The 27389-nt window shown below is 36.3% G+C and overlaps 1 protein-coding gene and 2 pseudogenes across 1 annotated transcript; 1 reads left to right on the forward strand and 2 right to left on the reverse strand.

Moving 5' to 3' along the window:
• Positions 1 to 23648, reverse strand: part of LOC120153691 — a 35993-nt pseudogene extending 12345 nt beyond the window's left edge.
• LOC120153690 (translocase of chloroplast 159, chloroplastic-like) lies at positions 17949 to 21978 on the forward strand. The gene is given in 2 exon segments (XM_039165602.1): positions 17949 to 18292; positions 18294 to 21978. Coding segments are annotated over 2 exon segments (3741 nt in total). The 5' UTR covers positions 17949 to 18085; the 3' UTR covers positions 21828 to 21978.
• On the reverse strand, positions 23079 to 25852 carry LOC120153693 (annotated as a pseudogene).
• Positions 25853 to 27389: the final 1537 nt, after the last annotated feature.

Below are 27389 nucleotides of genomic sequence, written 5' to 3' on the forward strand. Positions count from 1 at the left end.
GTCTCCCTTTAAGATGGTATATGGAAAAGCCTGCCACCTCCCTGTTGAACTAGAGCACAAGGCGTACTGGGCAATCAAAAAGTTAAACTTTGACGAGCAAATTGCCGGAGAGAAACGATTACTTGATCTAAATGAAATAGAAGAGTTTCGAGTGCAAGCATATGAAAATTCCAAGCTCTACAAGGAAAAAACCAAAAAGTGGCACGTCAGAATGGTTTTGCCACAGCAATTTCATATGGGTCAGAAAGTACTGTTGTTCAATTCTAGGCTCAAGCTCTTCCCATGCAAATTAAAGTCACGCTGGTCTGGACCATTTGAAGTTCACCATGTTTACCCTTATGGTGCTGTTGATATCAAGAACCTGGACGATGGATCCATCTTTAAAGTCAATGGCCAGCGCCTAAAGGCTTATCAAGGAGTCCCACCTGCACGTGACAAGTCGGCGTTGCTCTTGCAAGACGTTGACACTGGTCCGGCATCTTAAGGATGCCGTGGCATTTTTAACTTACATCTGTACATAAATTATTTTTGTTTTGCCTTTATTTTAATATTTCTCATTATTCAGTAATTATTTTCATTTCATATTTTTGCCAGGGAATCCCACGCACTAAGCACGTGAGGCGTGTTGACGAAGTTGAGAACACTTTGGGCGGCAAAATGAAAAGGAAAAAGGAGGGAAATTTTATTTTGACTTTTGACTTATGAATGAATTTTTTCATTTTGTTTTCTTTCTCGCCCTACCCCACCTCTTATCTATTCCCCCCCAAAATATTTCCATTTAACTAGCCTACCCCACTTACTTTTCACTTTTCACTTTCTCTTTTTACTTTCACTTTCTAGTTTCCTCTTCTCATTTCCAATTGCCGTCGACCACCATAACAACCACCTCAAAAAGCTCTCTTCCTTCATTTATTTTTGCAGTCTCACGATGGTGCGCTCACGACCAGCCCCACCACCCTCACCACCACGCTTTATCGACGAGGCTGCCAAGGAACGCTATCAAACCATAAATAACCGACGAGTCTTTTTCGAGTTGGGCTTTGTCTTCTCCGAGGCGGAGAACGCCGATTTGGGCAGCGAAGTGCTGGACGTGGTCACTAAGCATAAGTGGCAGAAGTTTTCCAAACATCCTGCCCCTGTCAAAGCCACAATAGTGAAGGAGTTTTATTCTAACATTACCGAGCCAAATTAGCATGCCGTGATGGTTCGCGGCATTTCTATTCGTTTTACTCCTACCGCTATTAACCGTTATTTTAAACTGCATGTTGCTGATGACCACCATGCGAGCTTTGCCCAAGAGGCCGACCATGAAACTTACCAAGGCATTCTGGAAGACTTGTGTCTTCCCGGTACTCAGTGGAACGGTCAGCAACTGAAATGAAAGACCGTGGATAGGGATCAACTGCTCCCCCATGTCAAACTGTGGAACTATTTCATGAAGCACAAGCTTATGCCAACCTCCCACAATACAACTGTATCATGCCAGCGGATGCTTTTGCTGCACTCTATCATCACCGGACGAACCATCGATATAGGGAAGATTATCGTGGAACAGGCTCATCTATGCCTAAATCGACAGGAAAGTGCCTTGGTATTCCCAAATCTCATCACTGCTTTATGCCGAAAAAAGAAAGTTCGAGAATAAATGTTTGATGAGATTTTACCGGGCATTGCTGGACTCAACAAAGCGAAAATACCTATGTTGCTGGGCTACAAGGAAGCCAAAGGGAAGGAACACGAGGTAACCACATCTCGCGTTGCATTATCACCAGCATGTTGGGCAGCTGTCCGACAAACTGATGGTCTATTTTGCTTATGCCAAACGACGTGATGCCTTTCTCACCAGTGCCCTGATGGAGTTCCTCCCGCACACTAACTTTACCATTCTCCCTTTTCTTGATGAGCTCGTCCCATCGCATGGAGATGCCGAGGCATCTGCAGAAGTACCTCCACCCGCCCCAGCTGCTGCTCAACATTCATCGAGTAAAGACAGTCCCCAGCGAGCTAAAGCAGAGGAGCCAGTGGACCCTGATCCGATCCACGCAGTTTCGCCTGATGTAGACAGAGAAGCCAACCTCCAACTTGTTAATTTCCTGGAGCCTGCCCCATTTGTTGAACTGTTCGCAGAAGAACATCCAGCAATGCCACCACCTGATGTACCGATGGAAGCAGCCAACCCTGAAGTATCATAACCTACTGAGTCGGCCGAGGAGTCACAATCGGAGATGCCACAGCAAGCTCCTTTGCGTAGGAGCAGACGTCACCTACGAAAGGCATCTCAACATCAGGAGCCCCCGCTCCCAACTATTCAAGAAGGCCCTCGCACTCCTCCAGCTGCACCAGCTTTTGACTCCGAGCATTCCAGCCCCGCTAAGCTCCGCAAGCGCACTCGTCGTGCAACTGCTGCACTACCACCATGAAGCCAAGGTACCTTGCATTGCATTGCATTCATAGCATGTAGTTTTCATTTTTCTTAGATTTAGTAAGCATTGGGGACAATGCTTCTCTCAAGTTTGGGGGAAGTAGGGTTCTCGCATCATTGTATGATAGTATTAGTAAAATGAATATGCCATGAAATTAGTAAATATAGAATTAGTTTTCTGGAATTAATTGAGGATGCCCGATGATGAAGAATTCTTGATGGCTAGGATAAAATGTATATGACTGGTTGAGGATGATAGAACCAACTCTAGGACTTGCTTCTTTGAAACCCTTGAACACGAGTGTATGTTTTCCATGCTTGAGAAACTTAGAAATTTTTTATAAGAGAATTCTTAAATGTCGTGGAATAAAACTGTGAATGATGAAAACTCCGCATAAAAAAAAGAAAAAAAAGAAAAAAAAGAAAATATAAATTATAAATAAATGCCTTGGCATATCTGTAGAGGAACACTCCGCTATGTCTTGGCATATGAGTGAATGAAAGTAGTCACAGGATGACTCTACCTGACTAGCTCGGGGGTGAAAGGTATGCTCCCTTTCATCTAGAGTGTGGGATGGTAGAGTGATGGGCTGACTCTCCTCGTAGCAGAAGTAATCAAAGAAAACAAAGGGGAGTAGTAATTTGAAAATGTCATGGTAAATTGAGAGAGCTTGAGTAGAAAATTTTTAGGTTTGTTAAGCATGGACTGGATACAAACACGCACACACCCACATAAAGAATCTTGCCCTAGGTGACGGTACTTGATTTCTCAAACTAGTCTAGCATGTTGAAGCCATATGAGCTGAGGGCTGAAATTTTATCCCATATAACTATTCTGCTTTTGAACTTGTCATGGTATTTTTGTTTTGCTTATCACTATCCATTGCTTGAGGATAAGAAATAGCTTAAGTTTGGGGGTGTGATAACTCCTTGAAAAGGTCATATTTTGGGACCTTTTCACTTAAGTTATTGAATGTCTAAGAGCCCATTTAGGACTATTTAGATGCATTTAGGAGCATATAGTTGCATGTGGTGGATTTCAGTTTGCCGTGGCATTTTATTTTTACAGCGATGCTGCTTTATGGGAAAGATACTTGTCTGATGATGTGCAGGTGTTGAAAGCAAGAAAAAGAGGATTTAAAATGCCGTGACATAAGGATATTGATTAGCTAAATAAAAATGCCAAGTTCAAATGGCATTTCAGGAGCGTACAAGGAGAGAGAAGATATTTTCTAGCCAGCTGTCCCGGATTTTACGCATGCTCTGCCCGAGATACCCACCGCAGTATTTTGGCGCTTCAACTACCGGTTCTGTTGATGACGTTGCCTAGTCTGACCCTGCAGATCCTGTCGGTCTTAGGGCGCCTGTAGCGGGATTATGTCGGTCTCTAGCCAGCTACCTAGGCTGTATCATTGCCTAGTATGCTCGACTCCTAAGCAACTCAACCATGGTTTTAGGGTTTCCTAGGATGGTTAACACGAAACCTTAGGATTTCTTTTCCCCTATAAATAGAGGATGAAGCCATATTGAAGAGGACTTTAGTTCCAGCCACATTTGATCTTAAAAAGTTAGAGAGAGAAAGTCTCATCTTTCTCCGTCAATCCCACTTGCCGTGGCATTTCTCCTTGACTAGCAGAAGGGAGTGGCGTTCTGAGCATCCGAGAGGAGCTAGTCCGCTGGGAGCAGTCCTTGGTGGCCGAGGAAGGCATTTGGCAGTGCACGTCGAAGGCTTTCTCTCCTCCCCTTAGTCCTTGCTTTTATATTTTGTTGTTGGGTTGTAAGGAACGAATGAATCTTGCTTTGTGCTTGTTGATTTTGAGCCCCACCATGAACTAATCCTATTTGGTGGGAGTTCGCGTGGTTCTTTAAGTTGTTATTTTAATGAATGGTTGTTGTTTCATGCTCTATTATGTTTTGTTTATGATGCTTAAAGTCTTGAGGTTGTAGGAGCTACGAGAGTAGCCTTTCCTTAGGAGGGTTCATGAGGTTCGAGAGAATGCCTTGGCAATTTATCTTTAGTCTTCGAGAGAAGCTAGGGAGGAACTACATAAACAACGGGTTCTAGATAGTAACTAGGCCTAATCCACCTTAGAGATAAGAATAGGATTTCATTCGACTAAAAGGAGTTGTGTATAAACGATAGGTTAGATGTTAATGCTGCCGCAAAAAGGTATTACTGAGACATATTCTATTAGCTGAGTCAATAGGATCACTGCTTGGGTTTACGCCAATCGGTTTTGCCAGGGCATCTTTAGTCTGTCGAGTCCCTTACTAGAGATAGCATAGGGCACATCATTAGACTCTGTCGGGCAGAGTAAGCATAGAAGAATCACCATTCAGAGAAATAAACTTAAGTTTTCATTGTGTCTCCCATCACTCATTTCCATTGCTGCTTGTCTTGTGAGAAAGCTAAAGTCCTACATATATTAAATCTAGTATTTGCATTTTTATTTTGCCTTGACATTTCCATTTGTTTTCACGTATCACAATTTAATTTGCCACGACATATCCATATGCTACCACACTATCACCACTCCATTTCCACTACGTCCATTCCATTTTGCCACTGCATTCTCATCTGTATATACCATAACTAACTTTACTTAGGTGACAAAGTAAAGTGCCTTGACAAACCTATTTGATTTCCCCAATTCCCTGTGGAGACGATACTCTACTTATCACTTTATTACTTGTTCGATTGTGTATACTTGCACACATATCCGCATCATATTTTAGTACTCACAAACAACGGACACAATGCTTTAGTCAACCTCATGTTCCACTGCCTAGACGCTTGTTTAAGGCCATAAATGGACTTCTGCAGCCTACACACCATGTTCTCCCCTGGCTGCAGAATCTTTGAGGTAGCTGCATGTAAACCTCCTCAAGCAAATTGCCTTGAAGAAACGCATTATATACATCCATTTGAAACAATGACCAACATTGCAAGGAGGCAAGCGTCAAAACAGTTTGTACCGTGACAAGCTTAGCAACAGGCGAGAAGGTTTCAACAAAAAGGTTTCAACAAAATCCACACCTTCTCGTTGATTATACCCCTTTACAACCAAACGTGCCTTGTAACGTTCAATCTCACCATTGGATCGAAACTTGACCTTATACACCCACTTGCATCCAATGGGAACCTTACCCGGTGGTAAAGGAACGACACACCAAGTGTTGTTTATTTCTAATGCTTGAATCTCCTCTTGCATGGCAGTAACCCATAAAGGATCTTTAATGGCATCATTATAACTAGTAGGCTTAACAATAGAAGTGGAATAAAGAAAAGATTGAGTGTGAAGTGATAGATGAGAATATGAAATATGATTTGAAATGAGATAATAGGTAGAAGTGGATGATTGGCAAGAAACATACTCATTTAACCATAGTGGAGGCTTGGACACTCTAGAGGACCTCCTAATAACCGAATCAATAGGAACAGTAGAAGAACGGGAAGTAACAAATGTAGGAGACACTTGATCACCAACACTAGGACTAGATGAAGAAGACGAATTGGAAAGATTATTATGTGCTGAAGACGCATCTGACATAGGCAAGTCAGTGACAAAAAACTCTGAATCGGGTATAATAGGTTGAGAAGGAAATAACCTAGACGCCAATTCAGGTGAATGAAAAGGAAAAGAATGCTCATGAAACCTAACATCCCTACTAACAAAAAAGGTCTTAAAAACAAGACTAAACATCAAATAACCCTTTTGAGTATCCGAATATCCCATAAAAACCGAAGGAATAGCTCTAGGGAAAAACTTATCACGAGGCTTAGTATTAGTAGCATAACCTAAGCAACCAAAAGACCTTTAAATGTAATAAAGAAGAAGGCTTATGATGAAACAGTTTATATGGAGATTTCCAATTAAGAACAGCAGAAGGAAGCCTATTAATTAAATAACAAGCAGCCAAGACACACTCTTCCCAAAACTTAATAGGTACCCGAGACTGAAAACGAAGTGCACGAGCTACTTTTAATAAATGTTTATGCTTCCTTTCAGCTACCCCATTTTACTGAAGAGTATCAACACAAGAGGACTGATGAATAATCCCAAAAGAAGAGAAAAGAGAAGAACAATCTTTGCTGAAAAATTCAGACCCATTATCACTACGAATGATTTTAATAGAAGCCTCAAATTGAGTAAAGACCAAAGAGAAAAACTTCCTTAAAGAGACAATAGCATCTGACTTAAGTTTCAGTAAATAGACCCATGTCATTCTTGTACAGTCATCAACAATTGTCAGAAAAAACCTATGACCACTATGAGTAGAAACTCTATATGGGCCCCATAAATCCATATGAATCAGATGAAAAGGGAGACTAGACCGAGACTGACTAATTGGAAAAGATAACCTAGCTTGTTTGGCTAAAGGAAAAACCGAGCAAGAATGAATTACAGAGGAATCCAATTTACAATCACTCAATGACATATGATGCAATTTGAGAAAAGAAGCATGACCCAATCGAGCATGCCAAATAGAGGTTTTATTATTAACAGAAGACATACAATGAGTTTGAAAATTGAAAGGTACCTTAGAAGCAATACTAAGAAAAGAACCAAGAGACTGAAGAATATACAAGCCCCCTTGTTTCTTACTAATCCCCAACATCTTGCCATTAAAGAGATCCTGAAAGATATAATAATCAGGATAAAACTGAACAACACAATGTAAGTCTGTTGTCGGCTTGGAAACATATAACAAATTGTGAGTAAATGAAGGAACATATAGTACATTTTTTAAATAGTGAGAAAAATCAAACCAATATGAACCAATATGTGTTATAGGAACAGTTTTACCATTCAGAAGATGAACAAATCGTGAGGTACATGCAACAGGATTACTCAAGCATTCAAAACTAGACAACATATGGTCAGTAGCTCCAGTGTCAAGAATCCAGGTAATTGAATTACTTTTAGAAACAGGTAAATCACCATGAATCATACATGCAAGTTAGCAGCAACAACATCACCAGAATCATGAAGATCCTTGTTGAGGAGCTCCAGCAGTCGATTATACTGGTCCGTAGTAAACATCAGAGCCAAAGAAGCAGGCAACGAGGAAGACTTAGAATGAGTATCATTCTGATCAGAGTTAGCCACCATAGCAGAAGAAGTCTTCTTTGCCTTTGTGAACTTGAACTCAGGAGGGAAGCCATTGAGCCTATAACATTGCTCACGTTTATGGCCACGAATCTTACAAAAATCACAGACTCCGTTAAACCTTGCACGACGAGGATTAGAAGAATTGGAGTACATCGTCGTCGCATCAGAAAGTGGTGAAACGCCAGAAGACATATATCTTTGTGACTCCTCCTGAACCACCACTGAATATGCCCGATTAACAGAATGAAGCGGATCCAGAAGAAGAATCTGGCTCCGAATCGCATAATACGTCTCATTCAGTCCCATTAAAAACTGAAATAATCGTTGTTGAAGAACATGATTCAAGGCTTGCAAAGAATCGACACAGTTACATGAAGAGACATGAACTAAGGCACTGTACTCATCCCAAAGTAACTTCAGGCGCGAATAATATGTGGAAACCGATGAATCACCTTGAGTAAAGAGAGCAATCTCTCGATGTAAAAAGAAGATTCGTGAGCCATCAACTTTGCTGAAACGCTCCTTCAAATATTTCCAAACAAGTGCAACAGTGGAAGCGAATACTATTCCCGCAGAGAGGTCAGCACTTACAGTGTTCAAAATCTATGAGAGAACGATTGCATTACACCGATCCCATTGCGATCGCAAAAGTTCAGCGAAATCATCCCGAGCATTATCACCGTCAACGAACCCTAACTTGTTCTTTGCTAGTAACGCGATTCGAATAGAGCGGCTCCAGAGATTGTAATTCTCAATTCCCGTCAGCTGATGCGAAACCAGTACAGTCCCAGGCGTGTCCGACGGATGAAGGTAAAGAGGATGCGTGAAATCAATCGATTCCATAGAAACTGAGAGAGAAAAAAACATTGAAGAAAGAGGGAAAAAATTAGAAAGGTCGAGCCCCCACACGAGACCTTTCCTCTGATACCATGTTAAAACACGTGTAAAAAATACCTCATTACTTCTTATTATTAACCATTTCAGTACTCTATATTTATATGCAATGCGATTACATCAGCTAGCATACTAACTAACGTCTAACCAACTGCTAACTAATTAACAAATCTGCTAACTAATTTCTAACTTCTCAACAGAGGAATTGGAAAGGAACTGAACTAATGGCTTTGACTCGGAAAAGGAAAACCCAAACAACTTGTTATAGAAACGGTGGGACTGGAGATGAACTAGAAAGTGCGCAGCCAATTAAGACAATATTTAGAATAGTAAAATATAGAATTTCAAGTTCGGAGTCTGTAATCGCAAAGTTTTAACCATTTTTTCGACTCAACAACTACTGGTTTGATGCAGACTTGACCTGAGATTTGGATTTATCGAATTTTTCACGTTTTAGGATCTTATAAATTTAGCACCATCTCCATTTTCACAAGAAAATATAAATAAACATTTCAGGAGACTGAATTTTATATTCATTGATCCAATCTCCATCTATTTCTGTTGTTTTCTTTTCTTCGTCTTTGGCTTTCTCTTTCGGGTACCTTGCAGCCAGTTTTGGTGAACAAAAATCCTATACCGTGCCTCCTATTTATAATTTTCATAGATGTATTTCCTTAACCTTTATACTGACAGTTTTCTACTTTGGTTTTTGCGGCATTGTGAAGTTAAGTTTATTCGGAAATAATTATAGTCAAAACAAAATTCTTCTTCTCTTGCAGTCAATTTCTTCTTTGGAGGAACTAATCAGTCCAAATAAGCGTCATTAATTTAAAGATTAAAAATATTGTTTTACTGATTGAAGTTTAAAAATTATGCATTGTAAATACTTTTAATATTTTTAGGCTTAATATAAAAATAAATGTCTAAATTATATTCAAAATTAATTTTGGTATACTTATTTAGGTACTTATTTTTGTATTAAATCATATTTTTTATATAATCAATTAATTTTAGGTAAATTACACACTACTCACTGAACTTTACTCTATTTCCTATTTCACTCACTGTACTTTCACTTTTTTTTTTCAATTTGCTCATTGAACTTTAGACATTAAACTTTTCTGGTCACTCAACCGTTTACTCAGTAACGGGATGCTTACGTGGCTTATTTTAATAGTAAAAATGTCACGTTTACTCACTGAATTTTACCCTCTATTCTATTTCAATCACTGTACTTTTAATTTTTTTCAATTTTAATTTACCAACGTCATAACGCCGTTAGAAATTTAACGGTCAAGTGACAAAAAAAGTACAATGTCTAAAATTCAGTGAGCAACTTGAAAAAATTGAAAGTACGGTGAGTGAAATAAGAGAGAGAGTAAAATTTAGTGAGTAAGCATGTAATTTACCCATTAATTTTATGCACTAAGTTAGTAGTCCAAGAAATTATTGTTATTCATAGAGTTCTCAGTTTCGAACACCCGAGATTAGGGATTTAAATTGCGATTGCTACAGTATTTTCAGTCGCGTTGCGTTTATTGCGATCGTGAATATAACGGATGTTATTGTGGTCATTGCTGGCATCGAAGTCGTAAACATTTTCCAAATGAGTTGATTTTTTTAATAAAAACTGATTTTTTTAAAACAAATTTACGGGAAAATAGTGGAATAGCGATCCACTCTTGCCCGCTATCTGTTAAATTATGGTCATGAGCCACCGCTATTGGTGTGATTCCGCTGCACACCGCTATTTTCTGAGATGGCGATCTCGGATACCGCCGCGGCCGCAATATAGCGATCGTGATACCACTATCAGACTGGAGGTTGCAAGATATTTAATGTTCATTATCAAATAGTCGAGAGTCTTTAGAATGGTACTACTACTTATAAACCCTAAATTAATAAATAATAATAATAATAATTTAATTATAGCATATAATCTCATAAAATTTATATAATAATTTAATTAAATAATATATTAAAAGTATGATACCAAAAAAATATCTTCTAACGTTTCGATGAATAATAACTTTATTCTTTATTTTTTTTAAAAATATTTTAACCACTAATTTTTTTAGAAGTAACTAATTTTATACAAAATAAGAAATATCCTAAATTACAATAAAGATTTACAGTCACAATCGTAAACTAAGCACATAATTAGGAAAAAATTATAATCATTAAAACAAAACTAGCAACTTAAAATTACACAAGGACCATACAAGGAAAGATTAGATCTAACCAAGAAACTTGAACAAAGAACGATACAAACAGATATGATCGCATCGGTAAACAAACTACAAAAGGGGATCAAGATATTGAAAGACCACCAGTAAATCACAAATCAGACTTGAACGACGTGAAAAGCTATTCACAAACGCAAATCATGTATCTAAATCCAATTCGATGGTCCATAGCAGAAAAGATGAATAAGATATCATATAAGTGTCATCTTGATCAGTTGTAACAATGTTAAATCAACACTTGCAAAAAAGATAAATGAAAAAACAACCAAAGAACCGAAAAAATATCAAAAAACATAAGAAAAAGTGTCATAAAGACATATGAAAACGTCAAATAATTTTATATATGTACTTTGACTCAGACCTAGAAGTCGTCTTGATATATTTATATAGATCTTAACTCCTAAGATATAGGCTATCTCACCCAAATTTTTCATAGAAAAAGAACTACCTAACCAAGTCTTAACAAATTGTAATGTAGGTATATCATTTTCTATGATGAGTATGTTGTCTACATATAAGATTAGAAAAGAAACAATGCTCCCACTAGCCTTTTTATAAACGCAAGATTCATCTTCGTTTATGATGAAACTAAATTCTTTGATTACATCATTGAAATAAAGATTCCATCTTCGAGAAGCTTATTTTAGTCCATAAATAGATTTTTGTAGCTTACAAACCTTTCCAGTATTTCCTGGAGTGACAAAACCTTCTGGTTGTGTCATATACACATCATCTTTGAGTTTTCCATTAAGGAAAACAATTTTGACATCCATTTTGCATATTTCATAATCATGGAATGCAACTATTGTAAGCAAGATTCAAATGGACTTAAACATAGCTACAGGGGAGAAAATTTTGTCATAGTTTACACCATGAACTTGTCGAAAACCTCTAGCGACTAATAGGTCATTGTATGTTTGTACATTACCATACATGTCAGTTTTATTCTTGAAAACCCATTTACACCCTATAGGTTCAGGTGGTTCAACCAAAGTCCACACTTGGTTTACTGACATGGAATTCATCTTAGATATCATGGCTTTAAGCCATTTCTCAGAGTCTGGGCTAGACATTGCCTCTTGATAATATCTAGGCTCATCTTGATCAATAAGAAGAATGTCTCCATGTGTGGTAACGATAAATCTAAATCTCTCAGATACATGGCGTTCTCTTGTAGATCGACACAGTGATTGTGTTTCTAAATTAGTTGATTGCTCCTCAATAACTTATGAAACATGATCAACTTCAGGTTTATTAATATGTTGTTCTTGAACTCCTCCAAGTTCAATATTTCCACCATTCCCTTTCTTTAAGAGAAATTCTCTTTCGATGAAGACTCTCGTTCGAGCAAAAAACCAATTTATTCTCGTTAGGGTTGAAGAAATAATATCCCTTAGTTTCTTTAGGATATCCAACAAATATACACTTATGAGATTTAGATTCAAGCTTTGTAGACATATGATGTTTGACATAAGCTGCACAACCCCAAATATTTATAAAATACATATTAGGACGCTTCTAAGTTCATATCTCATATGGTGTCTTTTGAATCGATTTAGATGGAACATGATTTAGTGTGAAAGCGGCTGTTTCAAGTGCATGTCCCCAAAAAGAAGTCAAAATATCACTATAACTCATCATCGATCAAACCATGTCTAACAATGTTCGATTTCTTCTTTCAGAAACTCTATTCCACAGTGGTGTCTAGGTGGTGTAAGCTGTGAAACAATCCCACATTCTTTTAGGAGTTCATCAAATTCTATGCTTAAGTATTCTCCACTTCGGTTTGATCGAAGTGCCTTAATACTCTTGCCTAGTTTATTATGTACTTCATTTTTAAATTCCTTAAACTTTTCAATGGCTTCATATTTACGACGCATAAGATAAATATACCCACACCGATTGAAGTCATCAATGAAACTATTGAAGTAATGGAATCCACCTCTGGCTTATGTATTCATAGGTCCACATACATCATTATGTATTAACCCCAATAAATCACTTTCTCGCTCGTCTTTACTATTAAAATGAGCCTTAGTCATTTTCCCAATAAGCAAGATTCGCAAACATCATATTGTTCGAAAATAAATGAATCTAAGAATTCATCTTTATGGAGTTTTAATATGTGTTTCTCACTTATATGACCTAAACAACAATGCCAAAGATAAGTTTTATTTGAGTTGTTTGTTTTTTATCTTTTAGTATTTATGTTATAAATGATATTTTCTTGATCCATAATATAGAGACCATTATCCAATTGTGTCAAACCATAAAAAATATTATCGAGATAAAAATAATAACAATTATTCTTAATAATAATCTCAAATCCAATCTTATCCAAATAAGAAATAGAAATGATGTTCTTAGTCAAACTAGGCACAGAATTACAATCATCTAAATTTAAATCAAATCCACTAGGCAAAGATAAAACATATGTCTCTATAGCTAATACAACAACTCTTGCTTCATTTCTCACTCGTAGGTCTATGTCTCATTTAGCCAGATTCCTTTTCTTTTGTATTCCCTGTGCAGAAGTAAAAATATGAGAACCACAACTGGTATCTAATACCCAAGAAGTAGATGTTGACAAATTAACATAAATAACATAAATACCATAAACAAATATTTTGTTTGCTTTTGTGTTCTTGACCTCTTCAAGGTAAACATGGTAGTTTCTCTTCCAGTGTCTGGTCTTGTCTCAATGGAAATATTTTCCTTCCTTGCTAACTCCCCCTTTGGGTTTTAATGCATCATTTTCTTTGGGCTTGGCCTTACCATTGCCCTTAGACTTTGCCACTATCTTTTTGTCTCCCTTTCATTTGTCCTTGAGGACCATCAAAATGGGCTTATGTCCAACATTTTACATGTTACTTTAGCAGTTTGTAACATGCCAAGTAACTGTGGCAAAGTCTTGTTAATTTCATTTGTGTTAAAATTAAGGAAAATTTGATTGAAGCTATCCGACAATGATTGCAAGATAACATAGGTGGCCAATTCATCTTTGAGAGGAAATCCTAGTTTTTCCAACGTTTGGATGTAACACATCATCTTGATGACATGAGCTCCTACAGGAGATCCCTTCTGCCATTTTGCATTGAAATAAAACTTTAGAGGTCTCATACCTCTCTTGACGTGCTTACCTTCATATATTTCCTTGAGATTTTGAATCATCTCATATGCAAACATGTCCTCATGTTGCTTCTGAAGCTCAGGAGTCATGGTGGTAAGCATTTGACATCCAACGTCTAACATATCATCCATATGTTTCTTAAACTTGTCTTCGTCAGCTCTAGAAGCATTAGTTGTCGGTTCATCAGGAACGGGTTCTTCAATGACATATTCTTTCATTTTCTATCTGAGAATAATTCTCAAATTACGGAACCAGTCAAGAAAGTTTATGCCATTAAGTTTCTCCTTCTCAAGGAGTGATCGCAATGATATTGTGTTGTTTGCCATTAAATATACAACAATGGAAATATTTAAAGTAAATAATTTGCTGAATTTAAAATTTATAAATAGGTCTTTATTTACAAAATGTTCTCACTATTTTTTTCAAAATTAAAAAACCTATTGTTTCAATTTCGAAAAAAATATCTCGAAAGTTTTTCTAGTGAGTGAGGATCCATATTTCACCCTCTTCCTAAATCAACTTTGGCTTTTCTTTTAGGAGAATGATTATTTACGTAAGTATCACCTTACTAATTACATCCCATGTAACTCCTTTATTTGATGAACAACTCTTGTTCAAATCATGTCATGAGTCATCCATTTGGTGAATAACCTAGCTAAGTTATTATCAATATTTCAACCGGTGAATATCACTTGCTTATTCTTCGCGTTTAACTAAGATAGGCTTATGTGGACGATTAAAATGAACTTAAATTATTTAGAGAGATTTCATAATTATCTCATCGATGTTCATTTTAATATTAGACCCTTATTGATTTCATCAATATATTTAGCAAGATACTATATCAAACATTGTATTGCATACAACATAAACGTAAAACATTAAATAAAATGCAATGGTTATAGCCCGGAAGAAATAACTAAGGTGATCCCAAACCAATGGGAGAACCAATAATACTAAATACTAGGACTACTTCTCAAGCATCTTCTCGCCTTTAGTCAATCCAATCTTTTGTTCTTTTGAATCTTCATTTGATTAAAATTTTAGAAACTCGTTTTTCATGTGATTACATTGAGTTTTTTTTTTCCTCAGAATAAAGGATTAGGCCAATGGTTGCCTTTTTGTAAAAAACAAACAAACAAACAAACAAACAAACAAGAGATGTAAAAGATAGATATGTCAATCCAAAGGAAACAACACGTAGAACGCCAAAATAAAATAATGAGAAAATTGATTAAAAAAATACGAAATCGAACAAAATTACTCAAAAGCCTAATCCTTTACGCTATCTTTCAAAAGCAAACCAACAAAAAAAACTTTTATCTTTTTGGGGGAGAATTATCGATACTAGATATCCCTACACGAGCTTTAATAAAATTGTTAATTCTTGAATTATTTTTTATGATTTCTGCTATTAAAATCATTTAAAAATCCATCTTTACTCGGAAATTTTTAAAATAACTTTTGGAAAAAAATCAGATGTCAATTTGAATAATAAGTTAAATTTAAATGTTTAATTAAATAAAAAAAATATTAAACCACACTTTAAATTTAATCCTAAATTTGAGTATAAAGAAATATACATATTATATATATATATATTAAGAATATCAATTCAATATGGTAATAAAAATAGCATGAATCAATTCAAAAAAAGAAATAACATGAATCAAATTACCTTAATATTTAAGGAATTTATCTTTGAATTTTTGGATTCGAACACTAGGTATGTATACTCGAGGATCTAGAATTTTTTTTGAAGGTGGGCACACATATATTAATAATATAATATTTTTATATTTAAATAGATACGATAACATTTCAAGATGGACATGATAAGATTCCAGGGTGAATACATATTAATAGAAAAAACTTCGAATTTAAGAAGAAAATTCGAATTCTAAAAGATTTCGGGGTGGACACATGCTCACTCTAACAATAATGTACATCTGTGACTGTGTATGTAAGGGTATTAATGTTCCTTGTGAAAGAAATACAAATCTTTGAACATATATTAAGCTATATTTTCTAGATTTATAACAAAAGCATAGATTGATCAACACTAAAATTTGGAAATAGTCGAATGAAGCAAATAATTTCCTTATTAAAATAAATTTTTAATTTAATTAAATAGTTTTTTTTTTAAAAATAATTTAATTAAATAGTTGAAGATAAAAAAAGATCCCTCCCAACCCGTTCTTGTATTTTCCATTGCACTCGTCTTTTTCTATTTATACGTCTAAAACCTTATATATTCCCTAAACAATAACTAAAAAACGGAATGCTCGGCGAACCCCTCCTATTCTTACTGCATGATCATTTAATCCCTCCTATTCTTACTGCATGATCATTTAATCCCTCCTATTTTTTAATTTAAATGAATTTACATAGTTTCATAATAAATTAATCTATTCTGAAAAATATCAAACATGGTTTTTATACTTTTATCTTCGAAAATAAATTTTTATTTTTATTTACTTGCATCTTTTAGTTTTTATGACTTTTTAAAATTTCATATCATATATTCACGCCATTTTTTTAGAATTAAATTTATTTTAAAAATTATGGTAAAGAACACAAATGATCCCCGAGACCCCGACTACATGGTGCTAGTTTGTTGAGTCTCATAACTATTAAAAGTTACAAAATAGTTATTTGACTATTCATATGTATCAATTCGTTATTTTTCATAAAAAATGGCAGTCGCCTGAGCTAGACATTAACCTGTCGAATGAGATATGATAAAATTATATTTTAATTATGTCTATTGGCATTATCGTTGCTTTCAAGCACCAGTTTAATGACATAATATAAACGAAGATTCAATCCATAAAATACAACTCAAATGATTTTAAAATTAGATTTTATCATACTTAGTCAACATGTTAACTTTTACCTTATACGACCATCAATTTTTTTAATTGAAAAGGATGAGTTTGAAACAATTGAATAGTCGAATGATCATTTTATAACTTTGAATAATTAGTAGAGTCAACAAAATAATTCCATGTAGTTGAAGGATCGTTTTATAACTTTTAGTGATCAAAAGGACTTAATAAAATAATGCCCTATTATCAAGGTACACTTGTGTACTTCACCCTAAAAAGTACACGTTTAATAGTACTACAAAAATCAAACTATATAACTAATGAGGGTTAGTTCAAGTGGTAAGCAGTTTGATATCGCTTAAACAATATCTCAAGTTCGAGTCATTGTGTATGCAGAAAAATCCTGTTGGGAGACTCATCCACTAAAGCTAGGTGTGCGACTTGAGTCGGTCTAGATTAACCAGGATGAAGCTTTGAAACTTGAGGGCAACAAAAAATCGAACTATATATACAAACAATGATCACATGTCATATATATATATTAAAATTCATATTTTTACGCACTTAGTGGTAAAGAAATTATTATTATTCTTTGAAGTCCTAAGTTCAATCATCAATAATGATACAGATGTGAGTATTCAATATCAAATGATTGAAAATTATCTTCAAATAATTATTGGCTTGTAATTACCTAAATTTAATAAATAAATAAAAACTCATAATTTTTCATATGTTTCAAAATTATTAGATCAAAATAAAGATAATGTTGAGATTAAAATATTATTTTAATTTAGAAGATTATAAGATATTTACTTCTTTTAATGATTATCATTTCTTTAAAAATATTTACTTCTTTTAATGGTTATCATTTTTTAATGTTTGTCTCATTGTGTTAATCTAAATTCATGTAAAAAATCTAGTTAACTTGCAAAAATATAAAAAAGAATTAGCAAATAAAATATATTAGTAGTATATTAATAGATTTACATAATATATTAAACTTTGTTTTGTTTAGTTTTATAATGTGTGAAAAATCTAAGAATGGCTTGTTATAATTTAATATTATAATAAAATCAATAATTATTAGTTCTCACACTAATTAATTTTAATGTCAATTAAGCATATATATATATATTTGTAGATAATACATGGAAAAATAAGATGAAAACCATTTTCGATGAAAATTATAAATTCACAAGACTTATTAAAAAAATACAATATGTATTTTTAATTATCATATATTGCTTTTTTTCTTATTTACAAATAATTCTAAACAGATTCAATGGTAAATTACGAGCTTACAGAACCCTTGGCTTCCTCTCCACCTTATCTTTTCCTCCACCTTATCTTTTCCTCCTCCTTATAGTCTGGTATTTCACACATTCGAGTAACCCAATCCGAATTTTGCCATATCATATCCTAAACCCTAATTCTTTATCTCCCGACCTCCCATGGATGCCGAGCTTTCTGCCCCGGAAATCGCCCCTCAGTCGCTCTCTACCTCTCCAGGTTCTTCTTCTTTATCTTCTTCGAATTTAGATTCGAATGATGATTCTAGTTTGATAACTAGTTCTGTTAGCGAACATGCTTTGAAAGCCGATGAAAATGGTAAAATTGGTGATAACGAGAATGATGTGGGGACAGCACCACAGAGGCCATTTTTTGGCTGACCCTTTTGTTAGCGATGTTAGCGATGCCCCTTTTGTTGGCTCTGATGGTTCAAATGATATTTGGAAAGACGACTCGCTTGAGGGTGGTGATAATGGTTTTGAGGAATTTAGAGGCAAGGATACGATGGAGAAGCCTGATATTGGAAGTGTTGTTAACGGGGATAAGGAGGACAAGGTGGAAATGGGCTCCGTTAGTGAAACTAACCACTCTGTTTCATCAATGGAAAGCGGAGAGGAAGGTAGAATTGGGATGGTTAAGAACAATTTGGTGACAGGTGATGGAGCTAAGCTTGTCAATCCTATGATTGCGGAAGGAGATTATAGGGTGGTTGAAGCTGATGTTCCAAAGTTTTCCGGTGGAGAGGAGTTGGCTCTTGATGCAACACCTTTAACTGGAGATGCTTTGGGCATTAAGACGCATGAGATCAAGGAGCCAGAGGTAGTTCCAGTTGCTGGGAATGCGGGCTTGGACAGTGGTTTTAATAAGCTTAGCCATGATAAGACAACCAATGGAATTGAAACTTCCGAGGTCTTGGCCCCTGAGAAGACTTCAGAAATCGATGCTGAGAGGAAAGCTGATTCTGCTAGTGGGAGTCTGCTTGGTAAAGATGATTCTGGAACCGAGCTGAATGACCTCAACAAGGAGGCTGGTATATATATGTTGGAACAAACATCTCCTAATAAAATATATGGAGGGGGTAGAGATGGAATTCAGCCAGTGGATCATTCTCCTCAACCTACTGAAATCATGGCAGCTCATGAAATGGAGAATTATGATATTGATTCTCAAAACAAAATATCGGTAACCATGGCAGTAGAAGAATCTCATTCACCTAAGTCTGTGGAACAAACTACAGTTTCTGAAGAAGTTGGTTTTGAAGGTGAAATGGAAGTGAAGCATCGTCAGAGTGAAGGCCTCGCAATTGGAGGCTCAGAATCTGATGAAGAGACTGAAAGTATGTTCTTCGAGGATGCCGAAGCTGCTAAGCAATTCTTGGAAGAGCTAGAGAGAGGATCTGCCATTGCTTCTCACTCTGCTGATACTTCTCTTGATCATTCTCAGGCAAATGATGGTCAGATTGCCATTGATTCAGATGAAGAAGGGGATACTGATGAAGAAGGAGAGGGGAAGGGGTTATTTGATTCTGCTGCTTTGGCTGCCCTCCTGAAAGCAGCAACTGGTGGTGGTTCTGATGGCAGTAATATTACTATAACCTCGCAAGATGGCTCCAGGCTTTTCTCTGTTGAACGTCCTGCAGGTTTGGGATCCTCACTGCAAAATGCAAGATCTGCATCTCGACCAAACAGGCCCAACATATTTAGTCCTGCTGTAACAAGTCAGAGAGACTCCAACAACTTGAGTGAAGAAGAAAAAACAAAATTGGAAAAGTTACAGCTTATAAGAATCAAATTCTTAAGACTCGTTCAGAGGCTCAGGCTTTCAACAGAAGATTCTATAGCAGCACAAGTTCTTTATAGGCTGGCACTTGTTGCGGGGAGGCAAACTAGTGAACTGTTTAGCATTGATTCTGCTAAGAGGAAAGCTCTGGAGCTTGAAACAGAGGGTAAAGATGATTTAAGCTTCTCCTTAAACATACTTGTGCTTGGGAAGATTGGCGTGGGCAAGAGCGCCACAATAAATTCAATCTTTGGTGAGGTGAAGACCTCAATTGATGCATTTGAACCTGCCACGGCAGTTGTGAAAGAGATTACAGGAATGGTAGACGGTGTTAAATTGAGGATCATTGATACCCCAGGTTTGAGATCTTCAGCCATGGAGCAAGGTTCCAATCGCAAAATCCTGGCTTCTATACAACAATTCATAAAGAAGTGTCCCCCTGATGTTGTTGTCTATGTCGACCGGTTGGACAGCCAGACCCGGGATCTTAATGATCTGCCATTGTTAAGGTCAATCACTAATTCTCTTGGCTCCTCTATCTGGAAAAATGCCTTAATTGCTTTGACTCATGCTGCTTCTGCACCCCCTGACGGACCATCTGGTTCCCCTTTGAGTTATGAGGTGTTTGTTGCCCAACGTTCCCATGTTGTTCAGCAGTCTGTTGCTCAGGCTGTTGGCGATCTACGCATGATGAATCCAAGTTTGATGAACCCTGTTTGTCTTGTTGAAAATCATCCGTCATGCCGAAAGAATAGAGATGGCCAGAAGGTTCTTCCTAATGGTCAGACTTGGAGACCACAACTATTGTTGTTATGCTACTCTGTCAAAGTCTTATCTGAAGCAAATTCTCTCACCAAGCCTCAAGATCCATTTGACCATCGGAAGCTCTTTGGTTTTCGTGTTCGATCTCCTCCTCTTCCGTACTTGTTATCTTGGCTGTTGCAGTCTCGTAGCCATCCTAAACTCTCCACTGATCAGGGTGGTGAGAATGGTGACTCAGATATTGACATGGTTGACTTTTCTGATTCGGATCAAGAAGAGGACGAGGATGAGTATAACCAACTCCCACCATTCAAACCTCTAAGGAAAACGCAGTTTGGTAAGCTTACCAAGGAGCAAAGGAAGGCATATTTTGAGGAGTACGATTACCGTGTGAAGCTCCTCCAGAAAAAGCAGTGGAGGGAGGAGTTGAGGAGAATGAGAGAGATGAAGAAAGGAAAGCCTGCAGTTGATGAATATGGTAACATGGTGGAAGATGTTGATCAGGAAAATGGTGGCCCGGCTGCTGTACCAGTTCCATTACCTGATATGGTCCTGCCACCTTCCTTTGATGCTGATAATCCAGCGTACAGGTACCGGTTCTTGGAACCAACTAATCAGTTCATGGCGAGGCCAGTTTTGGACACACATGGTTGGGACCATGATTGTGGCTATGATGGTGTTAATGTTGAACATAGTCTAGCAATTGCCAGCCGATTTCCTGCTGCAGTATCTGTGCAACTCACCAAGGATAAGAAAGAGTCTAACATCCATTTGGATTCTTCGGTTTCTGCCAAGCATGGTGAAAATGGATCAACCATGGCTGGCTTTGACATCCAAAATGTTGGAAAGCAATTAGCTTATGTTGTAAGAGGCGAGACCAAATTCAAAAATCTCAAAAAGAACAAAACAGCTGCGGGATTTTCTGTCACTTTTCTAGGTGAGAATGTTGCAACTGGACTCAAACTCGAGGATCAGATTGTTGTTGGAAAGCGGCTTATGTTAATTGGTAGCACTGGGACTGTGAGGTCTAAAGGTGATGCAGCATATGGTGCCAATCTAGAAATGCGGCTCCGAGACGCTGATTTTCCAATTGGCCAGGATCAATCCTCTTTGGGTTTGTCTTTAGTCAAATGGAGAGGGGACTTGGCATTGGGTGCCAATTTTCAGTCTCAATTCTCCATGGGACGGAGCTCAAAAATAGCAGTTCGTGCGGGACTGAACAACAAGATGAGCGGACAGATAACTATTCGAACAAGCAGCTCGGATCAACTTCAGGTTGCACTTGCTTGTATTCTTCCTATTGGCATGGCAATTTATAAGAAGATCAGACCTGGGGTTAGTGACAACTATTCGATGTATTAGTTCATTCGATCAGATTGTATTTTGAGGCATTGCTTAGTTTACTTGAATAATATGCTTTAGATTACTTTTGAGCAATAAGTACTGGTTTGTTGGGATATTCATTTTTATTGTTTAATAAATGTTGTTTGGACATGGTAAGTTATTGTTTTTATGAATATGAACTTTGCCTTTTAGCAGAGGGCATCTCAATGTCCAGATCTTTGTGGCCATGCACATGTTTGGTGTTTTGTGATGTTGGTTCTCTGCTTTAATGTGTCGAATGCTTGTGCCCTTTGAGCGAACTGCTTTGTTCGGTTTTAGAAAGAAAATGTAATGAATGTAATCATATTTTGATTTTTAAAAACCAATTCCCTTTACTAATTTGGTTTAACAATATTTTGTTTTATAATTAAAGAGTGTTCTTTTATAGAACTACAAGTCCAAAATTCCAAAGCTACCAAACAGTCGGCTAATTGTAACACTTGAATTTGATTTGAAAATAAACCAAGTAAAAGGCAGATGACCTTTTTGGTTCCTTTGATTTACCGGTTTAATCATTTTAGTCTTGCATTTTTTTATTTTTTCTTCAAAGTTTCAACTTATTTATCAAATTGACTAAAGCGTGATTAAATGATAAGTTTTTGTTTTTACAAAATAAGAGTCAGTTTGTTTCACTGAAAACAGTTTCTGGAAAATGAAATTTGGAAAATGAATTACATTTCTCAAAAATATTTTCCAGTGTTTGGATGGTACATTGTAAAATGTTTTACACTGTTTGATTAATTTTTCTGAAAACAGTTTTCAGAATCTGTTTTTAATAAAGAAACATACATATACAGATAATAATGATTCAATAGTCTTTCAACCGTCATTAAACTCATTTTCCCTTGTAAATTTGTAACCGTAATTTAGGATTGTACTAGTAAGACGTGTTCATGCCTTAATTACAGACTTCCTCTACGATAGCTCAAGATTTTGCCAACTTCGTAATATTTTCAAAAATGTTATGTGAAGAAAGAATTTGGGTTGGGACCAATTATGTAAAAAAAAAATTCTTTTTTATGGTATTATATGATAACATGTAAATTTACCAGTCACTCTCATTCCAAATCGTATTATGGTGAGTGTTAGTATGTTACTAGCATGATTACAATGCTATTATAATGGCATTGAACATATATGACAAGACAGAAGGGTTTCATGAAACAGCTCCAAAACCATTAGATATTTATTCTGGAAACGAAAAACAAAAGAAGTTATACGTGTATAAAATTTGGAACAAGCCGGACTATGTTTCATTAACATTCGCCAAATATAACATGCAAGGGAAAAAAAACATTTACTAGAAATTTACAGCCAAATTAAGTGTTATCCATTGGAATAACACTGCAACTAGTTTTGCTAGGTTTTCAGAGATTCTTCTCCGGCTCTGCTGCACCAATTATAAACTTGAGCGGCCAAAGGACAAAAGTAGACGGAGTACCAAGATTACTGACTGGAATTGAAACTGAATCATCTGCCTTTGAGAAGAAGACGTTGAACGGGGCTCCGCCAGGTTGGAAGGCAAGAAAAGCAGGGTTATTGTCATGTGATGATCAAAAGAGCTTTTGCTCATATTCCTGCAACTGTTGGTAGATAGCTACCAATCGCAAAAGATATTACGACGGTCTTTTTTCCCTCATCCAAATAATACCATGTGATATCCCTATGGTTTCAATTAAGTGGATGAAACAGCGACATAAAATGGCTTCCATGATATTAGGTAATCTACGCCGGGGCTGATAAATATCTTGATTTATATCAACAGACGGTCTCCGTTCTTTCACAAACTGATAGCTTTGGGGAAGTCTCCATCCTTTAGATCTCATCAAGAAAGCTATTACAATAACTGGAGCCTTATTATGAACATGCAGCAGAATACACGCTGTTATTGATGAGAATTGAGAAAACCAAAGTGACTCATTATGAAACTATAAAAAGAGAGATTATATTCAGTAAATGCTTCTCATCACCTAAAGAGAGGGTGAATTATTAAATTCTGCTCAGGCCAATCTCTTGAAATATGCAAAGGAAGAAAATCGATACGTGAAAGAGGGAATAACAAAGCCTCGCACAAATGACGTGATACCAAAATTAACCTTTCAACCGCAAACTGAAACTTCGTTATGAAACACAATGGTTACGCACCTAAAATTGTATTGCATCATCAAATTGTAAAATTTTGTCATCTTGCAGACAGTGATAGGTAAATGAATTCTTGTAGATATTTTGACAAGCAGGTACAGTCTGCAAAGAAATATTGTAAACAATATAAGAATATGCCATAACTGTAAGCTACAATTTAGATGCCTAAGAGCCACCAATATGTATTTTAGCAGACGCAGCATCAAACAAAGAGGAGAACAAACTGCACAATGAAAAACGAAAATGAATGGATCTTGACACCATCAATCCTACAACATTCCCATGACGATCCTTCCAATCGCATCGCTGTTAGCATTGGAAGTTCACAAACTACTGGCTTGCTTAGTTGAACGGTTATGATTTTCAACATCAAAAACATACTTGTGGACCTGTTGTAGTGCAAGTCCACAATCCCAATTTTTCCTCAGCCCTATTACACTTTACAAAGGAAACCTTATCACAGTAGTTAAAATAAAGTTTGATGCATATATCTATCTCAATTATGATGTATTTGATTCAGTAACATTCAAGGTTTAACACAGTATTAACCATCCACCCTCATCTTCAAACTATCATTATATGCTTACCTACATAAACAAGTGGCAATGTTAATTATCCTATTTTATAATTCAAGATACAAAATCTTACAACTTCAATTTACGACTATTCTACCCTCATTTTCTCCTTTTGAAGGCTAAAGGACCTAAAAGCAACAGAATTGCTCTTACTACTGTTTGACCATCAGATCTTTCAGTTAATTTGAGGCCTCAGTTCGATAAATTGCACTCATACAACCTGTTCTGGTGTTGCCTCAAATCAATATCACACATTTGATATCAAACTTCTTCCCCATGTTTCCAAGTTATCATTAATAAACATGGTGTTAGCCTTATTCACAAATAGAAAACACCAAGGAATATTCTCCATTATCCCAAGTAAATCCATTGGAGCTGGATAGTACTCCTATTAACTTAACAGTATTCCCAAAGAGGTAACCAATTTTTCATCCACACCCCTAAGCATACAGATAACAATAGGACTTCCATAATTGGTACTACAACTGACAAAGGAATTTTCTAGATCAACAAAATTACAAGATCTTACTCCTATAGGCTTTGCTTGTTATTAAGTATGGAAAACCTGCTAATCTAATCTTTACCATCAAAATACAGAAATCCCAAAATGTTCTTTCTTCAAATACGTAAAATAGAGAAATCCCATCAAAGTTCTTCAAGTAGCAGCATAAAAACCTCAACATACATCACAAAACCTAATCCAAAAATTTACGCTTTCTTGTTCCAATTAGCTAACAATCATAAGAAAACTTTTCCAAATTATTCTTAATCCCAAAATCCATAAATTTAAATCAGAATAAAACCATAAGCAGATAGTATTAACATTCGCAAACAGAAATAACAAAAAAAAACGAAAATGAGGAGGAAGAAGGAGGTTACATTAAGGACACGAGTAAATTCCATGAGTCTTTAGAAGCTCGGAGCGAGAGGCGTTATCATAGCTACCCAAATAGAGAAAGTCAGGCATGATCTCCGATGGGAAAGCACTGACTTGAAGCGATATCTTGTCGGAAGAGACAGGAGTTCTATGCCCACACATCCCACAAACTTCCCCTTCCTCGTACTTGTGATAGTGCCCACGGATTCTCCCTCTCCCTCTCCCTCTTCTTCTTCCTCATCCCCACTCACCAACCAAAATCAAACAAGTACGAGTTTTAGACAATACCCAGATCGAGAAAACCAACAAAGCTAAAGACCCAATCTTTTTCCGTTGGGAGACGAAGAGTTTCAGTGTGGAGCAAGGGACGGAAAACGAAGGAAAATGACTTGCCTTTTTTCCAAACGGTAAGTCATTTTTCCGTGTTTTGCTTTGAGATTTCCTTTGACCGTAAAATAAATTATATTGACTTTCTTATTTTACGATAACCAAACACAGAAAAACGGTCCAACTAAACGAACCCTAAATTGACGAGTGATTTTAAAGGGCGACTCCCCCCTCTCTTGTAACAAATTAAAATTTGAGAATGATTATTATATTTTAAAATTCGAATAATATTATTTAGCTATTAATTAATAAAATCGTATATCAAATATTCAACTCTATTACAAAATAAATTTTTAAAAAAGTAATGAAGGTGAATATCCAGAATTTAAATATAAAATTTGCTGTATAATAGAAGAAGTTATATTGATTGGAGTGTAGATGAGAGAAATTTACATGGGAAAGAAAAAGAAGGGATGTGAGATTTTTTTTTTGAGAAATAGTGTAGTCATATATAAAAAATAGTGGCTGAAAAGTTGATGTGATAAGATATAAATATAATGTGAATGTGGGCATGCGAATCCTATGCGATTTTCTCGATATATCACCGGTGACTGGTAATATTATCGATCTAACATCGGTCATACTATATTTTCTGATTTAACACCCTTAGCAGTAAAGCGCGCCTCCTGTACCGCGCTATACGATGATTTGGCGTCACGTGGGGTATATCACGCCCCCTGCACCGCGTTATACGGTGAGCTGGCGCCACGTGGGTATAGCGCGGCCCCTGTAGCGCGCTATACATGTATATCTGACACGTGGAGTATAGCGCGGTGCAGGGGCACGCTATACCCCTAATTCACGTCCCTAACCTCCCTATAAATACTCCAATCCTCAATCACTTTTATCACACCAAATTTTCTCAAATTCTCTAAATTTCTCTCAAATACTCTATTTTAAGGTATATTTTATAATATTTTTACTATTATGTTTTTACTTTATTTAATATTTTACTAATATAATTCTTTTGCAGATATATAATAGAAGGCAGTCTACTTCGCTCGGATGGAAATCATATATCTCTACACTTTGCTGATACGGTAACATTTTAACGTTTTAATTTAATTTAAATTATTAGTAATATTTAGTTGATTCATTTAATGCATGATTATTAGATTAAGAATTAATTTTTGTAATTATTTATTTTTAGGAGAAGGACCGTGTATTAGATCATTTTATTAGGAATCTTAAGTTAGTGATATCCAGCCGTGTCTTGCCGTATTTAGTAGAGGTTGGATTCGGTTACATAGGTAGATATCATGGTCACTGTAAGATAGAGTCAGACCTGATTTCTGCTTTAGTAGAGCGGTGGAGGCCGGAGACCCACACATTCCATCTTCCGGTGGATGGAGATGTGATATCGGGGATAACTTCCGGTTCTTGGACTGCTTTGTGTCGGGATAGTCTAGGACGTGTCCCGGAAAATTTTATCGGATGTAGGATACCGTTAAATTGGTTAGATGCCAATTTTCGGGAGTTGAGCGCAGACGCCTCTGAGGATAAGGTTAAAATGTATGCACGAGCATGCATACTGCAGCTGATAGGAGGGTTGCTGATGTC

This window comes from Hibiscus syriacus, unplaced genomic scaffold (genome assembly GCF_006381635.1).
Source record: "Hibiscus syriacus cultivar Baekdansim isolate YM2019G1 unplaced genomic scaffold, ASM638163v2 tig00111105_pilon, whole genome shotgun sequence".
NCBI classification, from domain to species: Eukaryota; Viridiplantae; Streptophyta; class Magnoliopsida; order Malvales; family Malvaceae; genus Hibiscus; species Hibiscus syriacus.